The sequence below is a fragment of the Apteryx mantelli genome, chromosome 3, assembly GCF_036417845.1.
Source record: "Apteryx mantelli isolate bAptMan1 chromosome 3, bAptMan1.hap1, whole genome shotgun sequence".
In the NCBI taxonomy this organism is placed as follows: domain Eukaryota; kingdom Metazoa; phylum Chordata; class Aves; order Apterygiformes; family Apterygidae; genus Apteryx; species Apteryx mantelli.
The window spans coordinates 129,378,002-129,397,490 of record NC_089980.1 but is presented as its reverse complement, the minus strand read 5'-3'; the positions used below and the strand labels follow the sequence as shown (position 1 = coordinate 129,397,490).

General features: G+C 38.4%; 1 protein-coding gene across 1 annotated transcript in view; it reads left to right on the top strand.

The window, feature by feature from the left end:
• Positions 1-19,489, top strand: part of LDAH (lipid droplet associated hydrolase) — a 132,910-nt gene that overhangs the window by 31,133 nt on the left and 82,288 nt on the right. Inside the window, exon 3 of the mRNA XM_067294346.1 lies at positions 4,780-4,914. Coding sequence (XP_067150447.1) covers positions 4,780-4,914 — 135 coding nt within the window. The remainder of the gene's footprint in view (positions 1-4,779; positions 4,915-19,489) is intronic.

The following is a 19,489-nucleotide window of genomic DNA, read 5'->3' as shown; positions in this document are numbered from 1 at the left end:
TAAATTTGCATTTTCTGAGTGTAGATAACTTCTTTTTCTGGAAGTGCAGCAGCTCAGATACTAATATGTATTTCATTTTAAAATGGACTACGTTGGATCTTATGACACTTTTTAGAGGAAATTGTGTGAAATTAGGACAGAAGTTATTATGTATCAACAATATCCTGGGGCAAATGGTTATTTTGTACAAACTGTCATCTCTCCACTGCTGTCTTCATAAGAAAGAAGTGGTGGGTGTTTAAAATCTCAATTTAATGCAGGTAGCCCTAGCAAGAAACTATCTGAAAGTGAAAACTAGGCAAATTCATGTTAATAAGTAATGTTCCTATTTTTAACTGTGCGAGTGATTAGCCACTTGAACAGATCAGCAAAGGAAGAAACGGATTTTCATTTCTTAAGGTCTTCAGACTAAAAGCAGAACGACTTTGGGTTTCATGCAGAAAAACTGCATGAAATGGCTTGTGCTCTTTGGGAAAGAGCAGAGAAGATGAAAGGAGTTCTTTGGATAGTGAAATTTCAAAGTAAAATAAAGTGCCCCAGTGCATTCTAATTCACTGTAGATTCTTCATTGTCCATTTAACTTAATCTTCATGTGAAATGCTTAGAAATCTTTAGCAAATTAACACAATATACAATTTATTGTATTTGTCTTTGGTGTCTTTTTCCATTACATTCTCTACTTACAGCTATTGTTTAAAAGATTCCTGAACAATATAAATGTGCTTAATTTTAAACTGTGTTTGAGGGTAACTGCTTAAGATGTGCTTCTTGGTTCAGGTGACTCAGTGCAACTTGAGATTCGCTGCCGTGCATGAGTGATTCAGGTGCCCTGAGGTGCCTGAGGATTGTTCTGGTATTCAAATAACAGAAGTAGCCTGAAGGTTAACCTTGCGTTTACTTGTGGTTTCCAGTTTTTGACAGTTGCTGAGTGAAAGAATATTGTCTCGTTGTGCTGGGAGGTCCTTAAAAAGCACAAAGCAGCACTGGGTTGGCTCAGAGCCTTTGTGATGAACCTGCTAGTTCTTTTCCTTTAAAAATAAAATAAAATTTTTGAATTGAACAATATTTTGATTGCAATAGACAAGCCCAAAATATTGTTGATCATAGACCACTGTGCATATTAAAATTCAAATAACTCCATTAGTTATTATTGTAATGGTAGGGGGGAAAAAATCCTTTTCCTTTTTTTGTTTGCTGTTTTGGCAGATAACAGCTAAATTAACACCATATAAAACAACTGAATTTGTAGAAATATGTTTGAGCTGTATTAGTAGGTAAGCATTCTCCACATACATATTGTAGAAACAGGCTTTTCAAGAACAGGGACTGTTACTCTGCATTCACTTAAGTCATTTCAAATCTGGAATAACTCCATTGAAATTGGAAGTTCAATAAGAAATGAATTCATAGGTGTTGATAATTTCTCTATAGAAATCTTTGCTTTTAAAACCTTTCTGTTATTTTCCTTTCCATTTGTGTCAGTGGTTCTTGGTCATGCCCCTTCAAGGCATTTTAAAGTATCAGTAGCAGCTCTAGCAGTTGACCCCTCAGAATCACAGAATGGTTGAGGTTGGAAGGGACCTCTGGAGATCATCTAGTCCAACCCCCCTGCTCAAGCAGGGTCACCTAGAGCACGTTGCACAGGATCGCGTCCAGGCGGGTTTTGAATATCTCCAGAGGAGGAGACTCCACAACCTCTCTGGGCAGCCGGTTCCAGTGCTCTGTCACCCTCACAGTAAGGAAGTTTTTCCTCATATTCAGATGGAAGCGTCTGTGTTTCAGTTTGTGCCCATTGCCTCGCGTCCTGTCGCTGGGCACAAATGTCTTTTACCATGATCAGATGCTTATGAAGAGTGAGGAGAGGGAGTTTGTTTTGCATTTATGGATCTCATCTTTTACCTGTTTAAAGTATACATCCCACTTATCAGAGGATAAAAATCCCCTTTTCCTCAAAAAAATATTAGAGCACTTTGAGCTACATATAGTACTTGATACAAAGCTGCACAGGTACTTTATAAGGACTTCTTACTGTCACTGTACTTCATGATTCAGTCATCAGCTGAGAACAGTTATATATTAGGTAAACATGGCTGGAGATGGGAAAGAGAGCACTGAAATGTGGAAGATGGCTGTGGCCATATTATGCCCTGCCCTGTTTTGCGTTATTAAAAAAAAATAGATTGAAATGAATCCAGAAAAAATGTAACAAAAAAAGCCAGTTTTGAGATTAATATGATTCCTTGATCTCAGAACACCTATTTGCATTGCATTTCAGGACTGAATATAGTGCCAAAACATCTTGACCAGATGTACTACAAAAAATGTACTTTATTTTGGGTTGCTGCTACTTCCGTCTTCTACCTTGCTGAAAGACAGGTTTCCTTTATGTAACATCAATTCAAGGAGCTTGACAAATGATGTCTAGAGTTTATTTTACTGTGTGTGGGGATCTGAATGTGATATATTTTTGAGATATGAAAATGAAAAAAACAAAAATGAGAGAGGGAATTTTTTGTGAGTATACCTTAATAAAAAGAGGGGGATGTTATCAATCATACAAATCTATGACCTCTGTTCATTTTAAATTGTTCTTCTGGAAATCAGCTTGCAAAAACTTAATTGTGCATTCTTGTGTTTGTATATACAACAGGTTTATTTTATTCTCCTTTAACTTCAAGAGATGTTTTTAAACATGAAATAACTGATGTTGTTCACTGTTTTTTCTTTTCAAAATCCATGTACTTCAATAACATTGTTTTAAGAACAGGAATTTAAGGTCTAGGAACCATCAGATGCAGCACACTGTTACACATGAGGATGAAGTATGCACAACATATTATCTGGGGAGTGCAAGGCTTACATACTCTTCCCGTGTATTACCATTACTGTCAGGAATGGCATCAGTTTCGGGTTGGAAGGGACCTCTGGAGATCACCTGGTCCAACTCCTCTGCTCTAGCAGGGTCAGCTAGAGCACATTGTCCAGGACTATGTCCAGTTGGGTTTTCAGCATCTCCAAGGATAGAGGTTCCCCAGCCTCTCTGGACAACTTGTTCCAGTGTTTGACTACCCTCACAGTGGAGAAGTGTTTTCTTACATTCAAGGGGAGTTTCCTGTGGTTCAGTTCGTGCCTGTCGCCTCTTGTCCTGTCACTGGGCACTGTTTAGAAGAATCTGGCTCAGGCTTCTTTACACCCTCCCATCAGATATTTATACACACTGATAACATCCCCCTGAGCCTTCTCTTCTCCAGGCTGAACAGTCCCAGCTCTCTCAGCCTCTCCTTGTCTGAGAGATGCTCTAGTCCCTTAATCATCTTTTGTGGTTCTTTGCAGGACTCACTCTGGTAGGTCCATGCTCAACCTCTGTTACTGTTACAATCATACTGATACAAAGGAGCCGAAGGCGTCTACGCAATTTTAGTTTAAAAAAAAAAATATATATATATATATATATACACACCCTTATAGTAATACATCTGTATTCTTTTTGGATGTCCTTGTCCTTAAAAACTGAATACATTTCCACATAATACAGCTCTCGCTTGCTTCTGCTGCTGCTGATACCCAAACTAAGAATTGCCTGGTGTGCAAGTGAAGGACATGAAACTGTGCAATTCTAGTAATGATGGTGGGCTTTTCTGATATCTGTGTGATTACTAAGAAAACAATAGGATTTTTTCCTAAAAAAGAAATAAACAAATAAGAGAGATTCTTTTTTATATGTCTGGGTGGAATTTTTAAGCATTCTGAGGGAATCAGGAACCAAAGTCAGTTTCATCTCCATTGGAATTTATTCTCCAACTTCAAGTCTTTTGGTGTTTTGCCACTTCTGATATCCAAAGGAAAAAAAAAATAGAAGAGAGATTGAAATTTTGCTTGGAAATCTTGGAATTTCTGCCATGTATATATTTTGATCTTTGACCTCTGGTATAATAATTCAGTTTCCACTTCAGCAGTGGCACCCGACTATAAATATTATGGATTTATAGTAAGTTGGCCAACTCTTTTAGGACAAGCCAACTTTGTAGAGGTACCAGCTTCTGTGCTGAGAGGTTCTCAATAAAGCTGATGAGATGCAGTAGGGAAGGCAGATTCTATAATGAATTCTAGAGCAGAAGGGTTGACAGGAAAGAGCATCTAAAGAGGCTTGGAATAGGGAAGAGAGAATACTAACTTGCTTGCAGAAAAACTCAGTTTAGCCTAGTAAGTTTGGTTAAGGAAAAAAAAAAAGCATCCTCTTTTTTGGGTCAGTAAAGACCTTTTATTGACAGTATACCGCATACTGATTTTAAAGTGATGAAACTGATGTGTTCTAGAGGACTGAGTATTTGGAGGACAGATACCTAGCTCAAGTGGGGAACATAATACTCTTTTGGTTTGGGGGTTTTTTTTGTTTTGTTTTTTTTATAAAATTTGTGGCTGTCTTTATATCTAACTAATTTTCATGCATTTGTAATGTGTTACAATTAATATAACTTGATGGAATAGATACGCTTGAGCTTTAATAGGAAAAGCGAATTTCTCTTGTACTGTGCTTCAATTTTAGCTTCTGTAATTTCAAAGTAATTCTGTAGTATGCTTGTCATGGGTGCTATTGATAAATGGAATTAAAACAGTTCAGCAGTACAGCCCCTAAAATTGGGAGAATAAAAATTAGAAGCATATTAGAGAAAAATAAATTTAACAAAGTTATGAATAATGCTGTTTAGTTTGCTTTGAGGTGTATTGCTTCCTGTTGAAAAGTTAATATTGACTGTGCTTATATGTTTCTTTTGGCAGGTAACCCTGGATTGGCAGGTTACTACAGGACCTTTATACAGGCCTTATATTGTGGACTAAATCAGCAGTATCCAGTTTGGGTTGTGAGTCATGCCGGACATTGTAAGCCTCCTAGTGGTATGGAAATGATAGAAGGTACAATACTATAACTTGTAACTCTCAAATATTTGTAAAACTCCCAGTTTCTCAAGCAGAAATTTTGTCTGTTAAAAACAGAATGTCATATTTTTAAATGCCTACAAATATTTCCACAAAATAATTTTATGAGAAGAGAAGGTACTAAGGAAAAGAGCATTTTTTAGGTACGTTAGATTTGCCAGTCAAATAAGGGCTAGTAAGAGAACAGGTGGGTTTGATGATTGGGATCTTGAGAGGCAAGTTATAAAGAAGGTCCTCTGAACTTTGTCAAGTGGTGGAGATGTTGCAGTAAATCAGTACAATTCCTTAAGAGCAAAAGGTTCAGCAATGTGAAGCAACCTGAAGAATTTGAGGAAGAAACCTTTCAGCTGTTCAGCATAATTTTTCTTCCACTAACCTTTGCACCTGAGCTTTTTGAGCTTTTGTATTGGTTTATTTAATTTCCAGGTTGAAACATGAAACATGAAACTTGTATTTTCATGGGTCAAAGTCCTGCCAGTCATTGTAGTCAAGTGTCAAATGGCCCAGTGCTCCCACTTTTTCCCTGAGACATGAGAAATCCCTAGGCTTATAATTTCTGGTACAGTTTTATACACGGGATGCAGGTAGAAGTGCAGCAACTGAGTGGAGCTACTGAGTTTATTGCACTGAATGCTTATCCTGCCCTGGCGTCATGTCTGTATGTGTTTATTCAGTGCAAAGAGCTGCTGATGGTGAGCGGTGTGTTTGGTGGCTTGAGGTGGCTGAAGTAGAGGAGATAAGTAAAATGGAGACATTTATAGATGAGGCCAACAGGGATGTTACAGAACAGTCCCGTTTCCCCTGTGGCGGACCCTGTGCTGCTAAGGAGAGTGTTAATCTGGGGGAAGAAGGACTTCCAGTGGGAAAGAGGGAGCTGATCCTAAATTGAAACCATACCCCCAGCTGACTTCATGGTGTCCTTTCTCACTGAGATATCCCCTCTCCTGTGAGAGAGGGCATTCTCAAGGATGGTTCATTTATTAAACACATAGATATCTGGACTTAAGATGCCTTGAAGACTGCATGTCTGATCAGTGCAAAGGCAGCAGACCTCACAAGGGAATGAAGGATGGGGATCCAGTAGTCCTAGTAAAAACCCCAAGAAACAAACAAAAAAAATCCCCAAACCCAATAGGAGCAGTCCAAAAGGCAAGAAGCCTGCAAGAAGCCTCCAAGCAGCGTGGATGCTGTTTAAAAAAAAAAGAAACAACCCCCCAAACTTATATTAAAAGCACACGTAATACGTTTGCCACAATTCAAAGGAAATCCAGCTTGTCAAAACCAAACCAAAACATGCATGGATCAATAGAAAACCTAAGGAGACTGATAGAGGAAAAAAATGAAAACTTGCCTGGATGAGAAAAACAGGAAAGCCCATAAAAATGGTATATCAGAATAGAACAAGATGTTAAAAGGGCTAATTTGAAGAGTTATTTGGAAAGACAGCCCAAGCTGGTAATACAAAGTTCTTCAGAAACACCCAAAGCTGGGAATCAGTAGTATCAATTCATAACAAAAGTATAAAAGTGGCATTTGCAGTGACAAGGCCGTATTAAGCCCAAAATAGTAATAAAAAACCCATCAAATACATAAAGCACAATAAATTCTTTGCATTGATCTTTACGCCAGAATATTTTGAGGAGATTTCCATACCCAGTGCATTTTTTTGTGGTGGATAGGTCAGAGGAGTCAAATCAGTTTAAAGTAAATACACAGGAAGTGTTTGTGAGTCTGACTTCCATTCTTGGTACAATGATAAGAGACTGTATCACAGAAAGAACACCGAGCACATGGATAAACACAGTCTCTTGGGAAAGAGGCTTCTGCCAAGAGAAATCTGGAGATCTGTAAGACTGTCAGTAAGAACATGAATAAGGGTTCCAGGAAACAAAATATTTGGAGTTTCAAAAAGCTTTTGAGAAGGTTCCTCACCAAAGGCTATTGAAGAAATAAATTGCTGTGAGACTAGAAAAAAAGTCCTTTTATTAACTGAAAGCTAATTACAGGATTGGAAACAAAGAGTAGTGCTTAATGGTAGTGTTTTATGATGCAGAAGTCAGACGTGAAGTACTCCAGGGACTGGTGCTCAGAAAAATTGTATTCCATATCTTCATCTGTGATTTGGAAGATGAGAGTACACAGTGAAGTGTCTCAGTTTGTGGATGATACTGCACAGCATTTGATTACTGGAAAGATATTAGATGGCAAGGAGCTCCAGAAACACCTCACAAAACAGAATGAGCAGGCAAAAAGGTGGCAGAAGAATGTCAGTATAAATAAATATGAGTTAATGCGTCTGGCAAAAAAAATCTCCTCAAACTGTGCCTGCATGATCCTGAACTTGGAACTTGCTTTTAAAATTCAGGAAAGATCTTGATATCATCATTGACAGCTCTCTAACATCATCTCTTATTGCACAGTTGCAGAAAAAATATCAACAAAATGTCGGACATAATTAGTGTTACAAACAAGACATGAGTTATTTTATTACTATATAAAACCATGGTGGACCCACATTTTTAATGTTAGAATTTAGTTCTGGTATTAGAGTGTCTGAATGTTTGAGTGCAGTCTTAAAGACAACATTTCAGAAGTGGAATTAATGAATATGTGGAGAAATGCAGCTAAAACCAAGTGGATGAAGCAGCTTCCTTACTAGGAGAGATTAAAATGGTTGGGACTCTTCTGTTCGGAGAGCAGAATACTGAGAAGGAGCATGACTGAGATTTACAAAATCATGAAGACAGCAGATAAGGTAAATGCAGAATAAAATTCATCAGATTCTATAACAAAACTAATGGACACTTATTGATTGTAGTTGGTTTAAAACAAGTAAAGTATTTCTTTATGCAGCAGGTAACAAACTTCTGGAACTTGCTGCCAAAGTTTTGTAGGCAAATAGTATGAGCAGACTCAAAGCTATTAAATTCATGGACAATTGGTCCATAAACAGGTGCTGAAAGAACTAGATTCTTAGTTTTGTAGATCCCTTGCCCGTATCACTTTGAATGCTCAGGCTCTCCACATTTGCTGCTTCTGGTCCCAGTGCCATCTGGTGGCAGGGTTGTGACCCTGGGAGGTTGAATGCAAGGGGAATAGATGTGGAAAGTGGCTGTTTCTTGTGTTCTCAGTATCATATGCCAGGATCTGTACTTACTGGTGCATCATGGAGCTAAGAAAAGCGTTGGAAGTCACTGATGGATAGTTTAAAAAATAATGAAAGAACATTTATGAGATTTTTTTCATATTTATTTTATTAGGAGTACAGGAGCAGGAAGTTCACAGCCTGTCATTACTATACCTTTAGAGAGTATTTTAAAATAATCTATAGGGAGCCTTTTTCAAACTAGTCTTGTATGGAAACCCTGAAAAGTTTAATGACCTTTGGAAATAATGATATTACTGCAGTGGCCATGGGTAATAAGCTGTGCTTTGCAGTAGTTTTGAATATCGCAAAAGAAATATAGTTCACTTGATACAAATTCAAGGGAAGCCACGAAGTGGCTAGAAGTCCTCATATTATGCCACTTTATAACAATGTGAGTTGAGTGCAGTGGGAGGTTAGATTTTGGGTAATTTATCTTCATTATAACACAAAGTAAATGAAAAGGAACTTTTAGATATCAGAAGCTGATTCACTTTCTCATATTTATGTATTGACAAAAATGTAGTTTTCATAAATTGACAGTAAAGGTGTGATCAGAACCACCAAACTGAAACTTGAGTATCATTTGCAAATTGCCAGATGATTGACTGGAAGGAATAGGGAACCGTGGACCAGTGTTCATGTTCCACCGCTGCTCCAGCTTCCCACAGGAGTTCTTAATTTACATTTTGTAGCATTATAGCAAATAAAAATCCTAAGGACCAACAAAAGTACGTGCATAGGGATAAAGAACGCTGCTCTTTGCAGCTCTTCATTGCCTCCTAGGTTTTGAATTCCTAAGGCAAAGTGCCTGTGTCAAGGACCACTGTATAGGATTGCAAAAACCAGGTCAATGACTAACATGTTGCGCTAAACTGAAATAGGAGTATTTTGCTTCTGATGGGCATTTCATAAGGCTTCATTTGCATTAGTCTTATGCAAATCCTTGGAGGAAGTTCAGTATTTCTTCCTAAGAGGGTTGAAGGCATAAATCTCCAACACCATTCATTCCTGAGGTTTTTCTGATTGGAGCCTAGCAAATCAAAAATGAAAAAAAAGGTTGGGGGAACAAGCTACTACAAAGGAAGAATTTATATTGATTGATTAGCATATGTAAGTATTTAAATAGTACTCTTGACATAAAAGTTGCTGTCTGTGAAGTAATAAGGGGCTTACAATGAAAGAGAATGTGTTGGAATAATTTATGCTTGTTTATATTCACATCCAGTAGATCTTGAAAGTCTCAGACTAAAGCAAGTTTTCCAATGGCAGCCATCAATCATAGACTACTTCCTAATTTACTGGAGGCATGTCATTTAGTGATCTGAAAATCAAACAAAACTAAACCCTTCATTTTTACTTCTGTATGATATCCTTGTATTCAGAGAGCTCTTGCCAACTATGCTCCACAGGGCAGCATTAGTTGAGCATTTCATTAGTATAGTTCTGCTCCTAGCAATCCATTGTGCAAAAATGTTTGAAATTTACTTTTATCTAGTCACTGGAAAAAAAGTTATGTCCTAATTTAGAAGACTTGTTCTTCTTCCTCTTCAACTGTTAGAAAAGTGATTGTGTTTTAAACACAGTTGCAACTGTTAAATATGCCAACTTCAGGCTTCAGGTATAGTTAAAATTACAAAAAGGAGAACAGCTTACTCACCCCCTCTTAGTCATTCTCTTTAAAATCAAAATAATCTATATTTGCTGTGTAAATGTTCACATAATCTTAACAATGTTTTCCTTTTGAGTGCCTAATATTGACACTGACTCACAGTTTTCCTGATGATTAAGACGTTCAAGTCACTTGAACAGATGCTACCTGTGGACAGCTTCTCTTATAATATCAGAAATTCTAGCTACTTACTTATTCTGAGAGTATACTGTGCCAAACATATTATGATTTTATTACTATATGCCTTTTTAAGGTGCAAGTATTTGTACATCATTTGGTTAATTTCAACCTTAAAGACACATTCATAAGAACAAATGGAAAAATGTATGAATACAAATAGATCGTAACTCAGATATAGCAAATAATTCCTTTAATGTAAAGCAAACCAGCATTGTATATCCATAGTTGATTTATTTTTCTAAGTTTCTGGAGCTTCTTTTAATGTGTCACTCTTTAGAAAAATTTGCATTACTCTTCTTTGAGATTTCTGGTCACACCTGATCAGAATAATCTCATACATCCAGCCAAGTAGTATTTTAGACATTGTGAGAGTCTATTTACAGTATAAGTTATTGTTTCCTATACGAATGTATTAAAAGTACCTTATAGCTCAGTGCCCTGCCTAGCAAACAGAGGCTGCTGCCTGAAAACCAGTATCTATAATTTAATATTTTCCTAGGAATTAAATGGATGGTCTTTTGACTTAGTCACAAGACTAAATGCAGGGCATATTTTCATGGTATATAACACCTGTTGAACATTTAATGTTCTAGAATGCAAAATCAATAGCAACAAGAAAATAAATTATGTCTCATTGCCTTCTCTTTTAATACATGATTTCCCTTGAACAGGAACTGAAAATATTTTGAAAGAAAAGAATAAAAGAAGTACTTTGATAGTTTTTAAAGAAATTGAAGTAAATTATTAAAGAATGCCTTGCTAATCTTCAATACTTTGTAAACTTCTTGATTTAGAAAAAATTCCAAGGGTAAAACTGAAAGATAAAATTCACGTTAGAGATACTCTATGTTTATTCAAAGACACATCATTCTATCAAAATGCCAGTATAGCTGCTCAGCTAAGGGGGCACTATAACAAGTTATGAATGGTGGATACTTAGGCTATAAGCTTTGTGTTATGAAATCCAGTTGAGCAGAAATTCTCGAGTACTGCTAAAGGACAAAAGACCCAAGTTTAGGAGTAGTTCCTCTGGTGGTACTGAATAGTAGGCAGTTGGAAACTTTTCAACAACCTTTTGACTTCTTTTGACAGGAAAAAAAATGCTTGTTAAAACTAACACTTGCATATCAGTGAACAATTCCTGAAATTATTCATTGCTAATTTGATATCAATTGTTAATTCAGTGCTATATTACAAATATCCCATTTTAAAATGAGGGCTGAAAGACTGGATCTTGCCCTGAATTTCTTTAAAAGTCCTGGAAAAGGTAAGATTGATATGAAACCTTTGAAACTCAGTCCTCCTAATGTGTGCCTTTTTAGCACTCTGGTCTGCTTTCATTTTAATGCTGATTTTGCCAGTAAAGGCTGTATAGTCATCTGAGGTACATAGCCATATATTAGAACAGGGTAGTTCTGTGACCTTTTGCTATGGTTTGATGAGAAATAAGAAATAGAACATCTCAGACCAGAATAAGAATAGAAGACCACAGGTTTGGATGCGTTTTGTCCTCAGGACCCCCAATATACTTTTCTTTATAGCAATGTAAGACTGAGAAGTAAAGTGAAATTAAATCATCATTAAATGATTTACCAGTTTTTGGTAATATTCTATATATGCCAAGTGCTATAGAAATATGAAATAGTGATTCATAGCTTAATTGATTAAAGCAACACAATCGATGCATAAAAATATCATACACCTCATAAACAAAATGGCTAGTGATCAGCCATGTCTTAATGATATGATATTTGGTCACGGGATAATTTATATTAAAGAGAAATCTGTATGATTTTCTAAACTATACAGTTGAGTATTGAGCTATACAAAATCTTAATACAATTTTTTTTTTGTCAAAGTGCAATTATCCTTTGGAACACATTGTCTAAAGATTTTCTGCCTTTTTGCTTCTGAATCAGTATTAGATAACTTCTGTATGACAGAGAAGCTTGAGTAAAATTCTTAAGACAGAAGTTGTAAGATCAAATTCTAATTGATCTTTTATATTGCATGGGCTGTAGAAGATAATACTGTGTCTTTGTGTCCTTGAAATTGTTAATTTATAGCCTACTGAAAGAATGTTTTCATTGCTTTCTCTTTATGAGGGAGAGTAGGGTCTTTGCAGACCATTCCAAAATTGGGTTATATCCTCAAGAAGCAGTACGGGGAAGAAGCACAGAAAAGATGGAGGGATATTAAATAATCTATGAAGACATTCATTATGCAAAAATGTTAATGTACCACCAATGTGAAGTAGTGATAGTGTTTTGTGTCTAAAAAACGTATTTCTAGTGTCATGGGAAAATTTGGAAGCCATGTACTGCATAATTTATTTGATTAATTGCATCTTAGCTATGTTCTTCTAGGGTTACTTTTCAGCTGAATGGAGCTTGCTTTTCCAGCCCTCTGACTTATAATGAAACTGCAAAATTTACTAAAGTGAGGTTCTCCCTCCAGCTACAATGATATAAATCTACAAAAACAGTGACTGCAATCATTTGGGTACCACCAAATTTATACTTGAGCAAGCTAATCACTTTATTGGTTGTATAATATGCTAGACAGTTGTCTGCCAAATGACAGGCATGATTACCATCGATGAACCATAAATTTCTATAATCATATGATCTGCTGTGCTGGTAGGAAAGAAGCTAAAATAGTAGCCTGAGCAAGACAAGGAACATGGTGTGCCATAATAAGAGGGTTATGTGTTATTTAGGACAGTGATTCCCAAACTGTGGTCTGTGAGCCACTAGTGGTTCCCAGGACACTTGCTTGTGGTCCATGAAAAGCTGGCTGATCAGATGAGTTGGCTCTCTCACCAGTTTCCACTTGCTAAGCTGAATTAATGACAGCTAAGAATACTTTTCTAATAATACGTTTTTTGTGTAAGCATTTGCTATGGTGGTCTTAGAGATTTTATTCCACACTGAATGGGTGGTGATGGGGGAATAGGACTGTGGTCTGCACTGCTGCAAACAGGAGAGGAGGAGATTATCATGCAAGGTAGATTCTCTTAGGAACTGGAGTCCTAAAAATAGTGACTTATCTTTAGCTATTACCTTTTGTCTTTGTTATTGTGTATAAGCCCAGAAGAGAGAATTTTGCACAGTCACAGAATCACAGAATCGCTGAGGTTGGAAGGGACCTCTGGAGATCATCTAGTCCAACCCCCCTGCTCAAGCAGAGTCACCTAGAGCACATTGCACAGGATTGCATCCAGGCGTGTTTTGAATATCTCCAGAGAAGGAGACTCCACAACCTCTCTGGGCAACCTGTTCCAGTGCTCTGTCACCCTCACAGTGAAAAAGTTTTTCCTCATATTCAGATGGAAGCGTCTGTGTTTCAGTTTGTGCCCGTTGCCTCGCGTCCTGTCACTCGGCACCACTGAAAAAGAGTCTGGTCCCATCCTCTCGACACCCTCCCTTCACATACTTGTACACGTTGATAAGATCTCCTCTCAGCCTTCTCTTCTCCAAGCTAAACAGGCCCAGCTCTCTCAGCCTTTCCTCATAAGAGAGATGCTCCAGTCCCCTAATCATCTTTGTGGCCCTTCGCTGGACTTGCTGCAGTAGTGCCACATCCCTCCTGTACTGGGGAGCCCAGAACTGGACGCAGTACTCCAGATGTGGCCTCAGCAGGGCTGAGTAGAGGGGCAGGATCACCTCCCTCGACCTGCTGGCAACACTCTTCCTGATGCAGGAACCCAGGATACCATTGGCCTTCTTGGCCACAAGGGCGCATTGCTGCCTCATGCTTAACTTGGTGTCCACCAGCACTCCCAGGTCCTTCTCGGCAGAGCTGCTTTCCAGCAGGTCAACCCCCAACCTGTACTGGTGCATGGGGTTATTCCTCCCCAGGTGCAGGACCCTGCACTTGCCTTTGTTGAACTTCATGAGGTTCCTCTCCGCCCACCTCTCCAGCCTGTCCAGGTCTCTCTGAATTGCAGCATAGCCCTCTGGTGTATCGGCCACTCCTCCCAGTTTTGTATCATCAGCAAACTTGCTGAGGGTGCACTCTGTCCCTTCATCCAGGTCACTGATGAAGAAGTTGAACAAGACTGGACCCAGTACTGACCCCTGGGGGACACCGCTAGCTACAGGCCTCCAACTAGACTCTGCGCCACTGATCACAGCCCTCTGAGCTCTGCCGTTCAGCCAGTTCTGAATCCACCTCACTGTCCACTCATCTAACCCACACTTCCTGAGCTTGTCTATGAGGATGTTATGGGAGACAGTGTCAAAAGCCTTGCTGAAGTCAAGGTAGACAACATCCACTGCTCTCCCCTCATCTACCCAGCCAGTCATCCCATTGCAGAAGGCTATCAGCTTGGTTAAGCATGATTTCCCCTTGGTGAAGCCACGCTGACTACTCCTGATCACCTTCTTGTCTTCCACATGCTTGGAGATGGCCTCCAGGATGAGCTGCTCCATCACCTTTCCAGGGATGGAGGTGAGGCTGACTGGCCTGTAGTTCCCTGGGTCCTCCTTCTTGCCCTTTTTGAAGACTGGGGTGACATTGGCTTTCTTCCAGTCTTCAGGCACCTCTCCTGTCCTCCATGACCTTTCAAAGATGATGGAGAGTGGCTTAGCAATAATGTCCGCCAGCTCCCTCAGCACTCGTGGGTGCATCCCATCAGGGCCCATGGATTTGTGCGTGTCAAGTCTGCTTAAATGATCTCGATCCTCCTCCACCAAGGGAAAGTCTTCCTTTCTCCAGACTTTCTGTCTTGCCTCCAGGGTCTGGGGTTCCTGAGGGCTGGCCTGAGCAGGAAAGACTGAAGCAAAGGCGGCATTCAGTAACTCTGCCTTCTCTGAATCCTTCATCACCAGGGCACCCACCCCATTCAGCAAAGGGCCCACATTTTCCCTAGTCTTCCTCTTGCTACTGATGTATTTGAAGAAGCCCTCCTTGCTGTCCTTGACATCTCTAGCCAGATTTAATTCCAAACGGGCCTTAGCCTTCCTCGTCGCATCCCTGCATACTCTGACAACGTTCCTATATTCCTCCCAAGTGGCCTGTCCCCCTTTCCACTTTCTGTAGACTTCCTTCTTCTGGTTGAGTTTTGCCAGGAGCTCCTTGCTCATCCATGCAGGTCTCCTGCCTCCTTTGCTTGACTTCCTACTCATAGGGATGCACCGCTCTTGAGCCTGGAGGAAGTGATGTTTGAATATTAACCAGCTCTCTTGAACACTCCTTCCTTCTAGGGCCCTCACCCATGGGATTCCTCCAAGTAGGTCCCTGAAGAGGCCAAAGTTTGCTCTCCTGAAGTCCAGGGTTGCGATCCTACTTGGTGCCCTGCTGCCTCCTCGCAGGATCCTGAACTCCACCATCTCATGGTCACTGCAGCCAAGGCAGCCCCCGACCTTCACATCTTCCACCAGTCCTTCTTTGTTTGTTAGTACGAGGTCCAGCAGCACACCTCTCCTTGTTGGCTCCTCCACCACCTGCGTCAAGAAGTTGTCACCAATGCTCTGCAGGAACCTCCAGGACTGTTTGTGCCTAGCTGTGTTGTCTTTCCAGCAGATATCGGGGTGGTTGAAGTCCCCCATGAGAACCAGGGCCTGGGATCGTGAGGCTACTTCCAGCTGTCTGTAGAAGGCCTCATCGACTTCCTCTTCCACCTCATCGACTTCCTCTTCACAAAGGTGTGGGGAGTCAATATGCGTTTGGTAATTTTAGCTATCTTGTGGCTCTCATTTATTTTAAGTAGTACAGATGTTTTTAATGATTGCTGTATTTGAAGAATACCTATACTGCTTCTTTAAGGTAAATGAGGACTATTGGCAACCTGTTCAGTCAGTATTACCTCAAAGTTAGTGTCTTCAATTAGTGAATCCTTATCTGGAGTTCAGCACTGTTTGGTTAGATATCAAACAGTATTACAATAGTAATCAAACAGTATTACTATGGTAATATTAGGTATCTGGACAGATTCAGAGTTTGAAACAAAGTGTTTTAAGGTACACAGTGATAACTGCTGTGTTTAAAAGACGTTTACATCTTGTATTAGGCAAGCAAAGGGAAAAAAGCAGAGGAAAGGCAATTGAAATGGCATCTTAAACACCTTTCTTTGACATTAATTTATATTTTTAACAATGTTATCTGATTCCTAGGCATATACATTAAAATATCTGGGAATCACTGAAAGCTAGATAAATTTCTTTATACCTTGTTTTTAATATAAGTTGTTTCCAGGTTTAGTCAGTTATGTATAAATATTACTGACCTTGAGGACTCTATAATCGTGTGTGTGTTCCAGAACACTTAGCACTGCTTAACACAGAACTGCGTGGCAAGATATCTCTCTGTCCAAAGGTGTTATGTCGTAGATGCATTAAAAAAAACAAGTTACAACCATGTCATCTAGGTAGAATTAAGCCAGTTGCGTATTAATTGTGGTTTTGAAATTTATAAAGAGGAGAAACCTCCTGTTTATGTAGTTGGCCTCTGCACTGATAAATCCCACTGAGCTCTTCCCATGGTATTCATCAGCAGTGAGGTATCCCAAATCAGGGTGTATGTGGAGGAACGGGTTGTTTTCCCAAAACAGGATAGGAACTGTCAACTCAGTGCAGTGTAGTCCTGCCGCCCCTCCTGATGCAGCAATTGCTGTTGCTCCTTACTCCTTGCTTGTCTTTGGAAGAGGTACCTTAAGGAAGGAAATGTGCATGCGTGTGGATAGGTAAACAGAAGTTATGATGAGGCATTAGTATTGATAGAAATGCTGGCATTTTTCTCGTTGCCTCGTAAGATCTGTATTTCACTGCATGGTTTTGGTGCTGGGTGTCTATTTTAAGTAAACGAATGAATGTTTCATGTTGTGATCCCACTGGAATGTTTTAAATTAAAATGTGTGAAAAGCAAATAGCACTAGAGATGTAGTCTTCTGTTTACTGTAACACTTCTTTCCTTTGAGCCACATTTGGTTCATTATTGATAGAGGCCCCATAATCATCCAAATAGATCCTTTGAGTGAAATCTTGTCATATGCTGTTGAATTTATCAGTACTATTTAATTTTAAGTATGTTTTAAAATCTTGTTTAGTTCAGAATCAGAAGGAAGAAAATAAAATTTTGCCATATGCAAAGTATTTCTAAGTTGCCCTATTATTTTTCTTTTCTGATCATCCAAAAAGTTAGCAATTTTAACAGCTCATAGCATCATACCTTAACAGCCACATATATATTGATAAAGTTCACTTAAACACTATTAAGTTGATTCTGGTACTGCTTAATCCTGAGCTCTCTATTCTGTTGACTTCAATGGAGTTTTGACCAGCTTGTGTTGATGTTACCAAGAATATGATTTTATCTTTACTTTTCTTATAGCTGTATGAAAAATAGGTTCCCTATATTCTCTGTTTCTCTCAAGGATTTTCACTGTCATCATATTATCTATAGGCATATTATGAACAAATGCCTATCGATAGCTTTCTAATCCATTCTACTATTTATTTGACTAATTCCCTTGTTAAAAGAATGAGAATTTTTAATTTCAATCTACAGATAAGGTTAATACAATTCTATTTTTAAAGATATGTTTTAAAGTAATAATTGTTGAAATGTGCTACAGTCTTCTGGATCCTTATTCAGAAAACAAGAGATTTAAAAAAATTTTTGACATTCATCCATTGGAGAGTATAGTGTCTTTGCTGCCTGCATTCCTGGAAATTTTGGTTAGGTTTTAAGATTGTTTATGGATCATTTTCTGCCTTTCACCCCATGACATAGGTATGTTCTCCAACTGATACCATCACTTCTAATTAGATGCAGATGGCTGTTAGTGGGGGGAAAAGTGTTCAAGAATTTGAACCTTATGAAAAGGTAACATTTATATCTTTCGGTGTCTTGACTTTAGAAGGCATGCCACAGTTCACTGAGATGAGCAGCGCTGCGATGTTTCAGTGTAACTTGTTTGAATGTTTACCATACTATTGTATGGAAAGTAAAACTGAAATAATTTAATAAGCAAAATATTGAAATGATTCTGATTATTTTCCCCAGGGAGAATGCTTAAGAATCTTTTAACCCAAGTCAGTTTGAAAAAAACATTTACTTCTGCCAACAGAATGAAAACAGACTACCCCCATAGTAGGGAATAATCCTTTGTGTCTGAAGGTGTAATGGGTCTGGTTTTGTTTTGATGCTTCAATCAAAAAGTTTATTCACTATATAGACTAGCTGTAGGAAGAAAACTGACCAATAAATTTTACTTATTAATAGTAATTTCTTTATTATCTAGACCTTAGATGACTTAATTTTGATGCCAATGTAGTATGCAATAAATGGTACAGATCAGTTCAGCAGTGTTTAATAGTGGTTTTGTTTTTAATTCACTGTGATCTACAGTCATAAGACTGAAAAACCATCAGCTATGCACAGCAGAATTCCAGATTCTAAAAATATCTGGTTTGGAACATACCACCTTTCTATTTGCTTTGTTATTAGTAGTTTCCCTTTCTTTAAGGGACAATATAGGCATATCAAATGGAAAAAGATATAAGAATATGCAGGAGGAAATAACTGCAAGTGGGCTCATTCTTAGATAATCAGTTTCATTAATGAATTGCTCTTCCCTCTAGTGCATCTAACAAGATCTGTTACCAAGATTAAAATTAGGGCTGTCTTCTTTGAGAAATGATAAAGGACAAAATGATAACAGTGATGTGGGCTCAGGCTGAATGAGGGAGTCTCATTGCTGCTTGTTGGATAAAGGGATTTTTCCTTTTTCCTCCTTCTCATATTCCACAGGACTATCCTTTAGATTTAAGTTAGACGCATTCTTATCTTTCTAAAGGTTATGTTTTGTGCTTTAAGACATCTATTAAAATAATCGGAGTTACTACAGCTATTAAATGACTTCTGATGTCAGGTGACTCTGCGTAGCTGACAAATTAACCTGTTGGCTTAAGTGATAGAACAGAAACTATTAAAATTCACTGGAAATGTCATTATAGGGTCATTTTTTTCAGAATAAAACTGTATTTTTGAACATATTACCATTGAGTCTTTGCTGTCTGAGAATCCATTGATTTCTGTAGCAGTGTTTAGGTGATTTGGAGGAAAAAGTTTGATCCTGCAATCAAACACAAAGAGACCAACCTCAGTATTCCTGAATGAAATTTAGGTTATTTTAAATTCTACGTGATCATATTTGGATCTCTTTATGTGCAGGGCACATTAAATTCAGTTGCTGTCTTTCTGTATAAATTGTACTTTTAAGCCACAGACAGTTTCCAAGAGTTCTTAATGAGCTATGACCTGGATGTCTACTGATGTGAATAAATGAAAAAAATCTGCCGTTGCCTGACTGTGACCCTAGCACTGTTTGTGATTCACAGGTGAATTGATTTGTTTTTTGTGTAGCACCTTTCACCTATGTAAAATGAAGACCAAAAAAACCCTTATTAATCTATAATGAAAAATCAGCTTTGCAACAGTAGCACTTTCGTCTCCATTTCAGCTGTAATGCAAAACTCCAAGAAAAATAAATCCATCACAGTATGTTTGGCATGTTGCCATACCTGCTATGCTATATCGTTCAGCAAGAT